General features: G+C 48.5%; 1 protein-coding gene across 1 annotated transcript; it reads right to left on the bottom strand.

Moving 5' to 3' along the window:
- Nucleotides 1-1162: 1162 nt before the first annotated feature.
- LOC105038826 (protein JINGUBANG) lies at nt 1163-2827 on the bottom strand. Its single transcript, XM_073243493.1, is given in 2 exon segments — nt 1163-1586; nt 1589-2827. Coding segments are annotated over 2 exon segments (1359 nt in total). The 5' UTR covers nt 2745-2827; the 3' UTR covers nt 1163-1383.
- Nucleotides 2828-4124: the final 1297 nt, after the last annotated feature.

Here is a 4124-nt window from a genome sequence, read left to right as displayed (position 1 = left end):
ACCGTATAGATCTCAAAGTTACGAACTGTCATTCATCCATCAGCACAGATCTCAAAGGAAGCAGCTGATGATCCAACGTTGGATCATGCAAAGGAAGGTGAATAATCCTTCTTTCTCCCGAAAGATATATGCATCCCTAACTGGATACATATGAACCAAAAAAGAAAGATCTATGCATCCTTAACTGGTGTCATTCCAATCTGGATAAATTGAACCCTTTGTAAGTCACAAACCGAAACCATCGAACCCTAGATATATCCCCTTTTTTTTTTGGTAGCACTAGATATATCCTTTAAAACTGTGCAATTGGTAATAGGGGAGACAAAAATAGGGCTGCAAGCCGTCCAAGCTGCTCATAAGCCTGTTGAACTCCGCTAAATTAGGAAACAAACCTTACTCAAATAGCTTCCAAAGCTCAGCTTGTAAAAAGGTGGTGCCTGAACACCAGAAACATGAAAAATCAAAGGGAATCCCAGCTTCAAATTTATGCAAGCCGAGTTTGATCAACAGCTTCGCGGAGCATAGCTAGCTCAAACTCAAGCCAAGCACCAGTAGATGCATTATGCGTTGTGCAGTCTGAGCATCCTAAAACTCAGCTCATCTTGGCTCATTTATACCCGTAATCAAAGAGGGAAAAAAACATGTAGTAGTAGCCTGATTTAGCTTCAAATTTTGCTTATTATGTGCTTGCTCAACTTCATAATGGAGTTGAGCTATAGCGAGCCAACTACTATATAGTTTATGGATTCATGTTGAATTTTTCGCATGAAAGAATGATCGATCTTCTTCTACAATATCAACCATTGGATCGCTCTCGACAAAAATTTTGAAGCATTTAGCAGCCTGCCTCGTCTGCACAGATCTCAAAACAACTATTGCATGCAAAGCACTCCGCATCTTACATTTATTTTCTATCAAAGCAGTGGTTCAATGATTGATATTGCGAACGAAGGTAAACCATTCTTTCGCACCAATCTGAATACAATCCAAAACCATAGCTCAAGAAGTCGTCCCCTGACCGGTCTCTTTCTCGTATCTGATTCCCCAAGAGAGAATTTGAACAACTATTCAATTAAAGAATCTATCATGAATGAGAGAATAATGTTGTTTTTAAGAAACACAAACCTAATCATTAGGTATGAAAGAAGAATTTAAATTACGTACATAAAAAACTAGCTCGCTGATCGTCAGATCTTATAAAATTCCCCAAACAAGCTGTTGACGAATAGCAATTATTCCACTCAAAGTTCGTCTTTTCCAACCCAACTCCGACAACGATTTGAAATGAATAGGTCCAATTGTCAGATTTTAGAAAGTCAAAAAGAACCTCCTTGCATCGATAATATACCAAAATAAATGAAAAAAATTAAAAAAAATACGCATTTATAGCCAAAAAAAAAAAAATAAAGCTTCTTCTGCTTCCATTCATCCTTGTCTGCAATTCCAAATCCGAACCCGCCAAACCCTCACCTCTCCGTCCAAACTCCCGCTACAAACCCGGTACTCTTCCTCCCCTTCTCCCTCCCTCTCCGCACCCGGCGGCACCCGCACCGCCGCCACCGACCTCACCCCGCTCACGTGACCTCCAAAACTCCAACAAAACTATACACCCTTCCCTCCCCCACCCTCCTCCAAATCCTCACCGTCCGATCACTAGACCCACTGAGCACCAAATCTCCCACGCACGCGATACACAGGATCGCCTTCCGGTGTCCTCGCAGCGCCCCCGCGACCGCCATAAAATTCGTACTGTCTTCCTTTTCCCACACCAAGATGGAGCGGTCGCAGGCCCCCGAGTACAGCACCGACCCGTCGCCGCTCACTGCGAGCGCGTTCACCGCCGACCGGTGCTTCTCCAGCGTCGCCACCAGCCCGTGCCGTCCCTTTCCCCCCGCCGACCGCCCCCATACCCTAATCCTCCGATCCGCCGACCCCGTAAAGACCGTCCCGTCGCCGGCGACGGCGACGGCGTTCACGGCGTCCTCATGCGCCGCCACGGATTCGATGCAGCGGAGGTCGGAGGTGCGCCAGATCTTGAGGGTTTTATCCCAGGAGACGGAGTAGAGGAAGCCGCCGGAGGCGGCGACGGCGGAGACGGCGTCGGCGTGTTGGATCCAGAGGAGCTTCTTGTGGCGGCGGACGGTGACATAGTTAGAGGGGAGGGGGAGGCGGCGGAGGCGGTCGGCGGCAGTAGGGAGGGAAGCGACGAGATGGTAGCGGCTGGAGCGGGCGGAGCGCTTCCAGGCGCGGATGCGGCCGTCCTGGTGGGCGGTGAAGGCGCGGCCGTCGGGGGAGAAGGCGACGGACTTGACGGAGCCGGCGGCGGGGGAGGCGGGGAAGGAGTCGAGGTGGCAGAGGGAGGCGAGGTCGTATATGGAGATCTCGGCAGCGGAGGCGGAGTAGAGGAGGGAAGGGCCTGCAACGGCGATGGCGGCGGGTGCTCCGTCGGGGGTGTGGAGGGAGGAGAGGCAGGCGAAGGAGGCGGAAAAGGGAGGGGAGTCTGGGAGGGAGGAGGCGAGGGATTGGAGGGAGGGGAGGGTGATGTGGGAGGAGGAGTCGATGGTGGTGGAGGTGGCCGCGGTGCCGCTGGAGGAGGAGCTGTAGTCGGGGGCGGTGGATGAGGAGAGCTGGAGAGTCCGGGGTGGCGGAAGAGGAGGGTCGGTCGGGTCAGCGGCGGTGGAGGAGGTGTGGTCTTCCGCGGCGGAGGTAGACGAGCGGGGCAGGCAGGAGTGGAATAGCGGCATTGGAGGAGAGTGGCGAAGCGAAGGAGCGAGGAGTAGGGAGGCTTTATAGGCGCGGTGGAAAAAAAAGGGCTCGGAGGAGATAGGGAGAGACACGTGGCGGAATGTGGGAAATGGATGACGCGGACACCGGACACGTATCGAAAGAAGGATTCACCTTCGTTGCGCGTACGAATCGACTGTTGGGTCGTGCGACGGAAGAGCTCAGGTTCTATCTTTCGTACCAAAGAATGATTGATCTGTCGCAACGTCGACCTCGCCTTACACTGAAAGGCAAAGCACTCCAACTTCACCCGCCCGTACAGCTCTGGAAGCGTCTACTGTCCAAGCCCACAATTGATGCTGCAAAAGAGGATGGATCATTATTGAACCCGGCTCCTCCATAGCTCGATACACCGCAACGTGAGATGGATCGTACTGGCTATCTAGTCTCCGATACGAAGAAAAGTGGCTGTAGTCGGTGCTTGTTCGAACTGAAACTCGGAGAGTCGTGGAGATCCAAAAATAATTATTATTTTTAAAATTTTTAAAAAAAATTAGTTATCATAGATTTTTTGATAGAAATTTTTTTGATATTTAAATTACTCAGAGCTTTGGAGGACTACGAGAGAGTATTATTGGCTATGAGAATCCCAAAAAACTTTATTCGAGGATCTTATTTGCTCTTTTTTATAGAAGAAAAAATATATTATCTTATTAGTCGATAATTGCCATGAAAAATTAAAATGCATGATGTCATTGTGGATAGCGAGCAATGAGTAGTATTGCTCCTGATCTCCGCGTCTGAGATCAGATTGCTGAAGTGATGATGGCTGAAGCGACGTTATTGCTGAAGCTTCATCCGAATACCTGCAAAAAATTCTCATCGAGGTGTTCTTTGGTGAAAATCCTACAACGCTCAATTTAAGATGAAGAACAATAAGATGGAGAGAGTGAGAGTTGAGAACTTCTTTTGAGAGTCTCAGTACCCTTTTATTTATAAGGAAGAAATCGGAGTTGTATACATCTCGGAGTCTTGATTGCTTTACAGATTTGGCGTGCAGATTGATTCAGAGAAGTTATTTCTTTTTATGGAAGACTCGATCACGAAAGAATTCTTCTTTATTTAAATTTTTTCAATTTAGGAGAGAGACAGATTCTATTGGGGAAGGCTTAGCTCGGAGATGGATGATCTAAAATAGCTCATCCAGAGACGAGGTGAAATCCTCGATAAGGATTGAGGATCGAGAACAGCCGCTACTAGCTTAGGGTGTGTTCTGCAATCGCATATACGTGATCTGGCCAATGCCTATCTTTTGTAACTCAGTCGGCTAGCATTGAAGATTCATCTAGCTAAGGTCGAGGTGGAGATCCACAACAGATGTCTTCTACTCTCAAGTTCGA

Source organism: Elaeis guineensis, chromosome 9, assembly GCF_000442705.2.
Source record: "Elaeis guineensis isolate ETL-2024a chromosome 9, EG11, whole genome shotgun sequence".
In the NCBI taxonomy this organism is placed as follows: Eukaryota; Viridiplantae; Streptophyta; class Magnoliopsida; order Arecales; family Arecaceae; genus Elaeis; species Elaeis guineensis.
The sequence above is the reverse complement of the archived record's forward strand: the minus strand, read 5'-3'. Positions and strand labels throughout refer to the sequence as shown.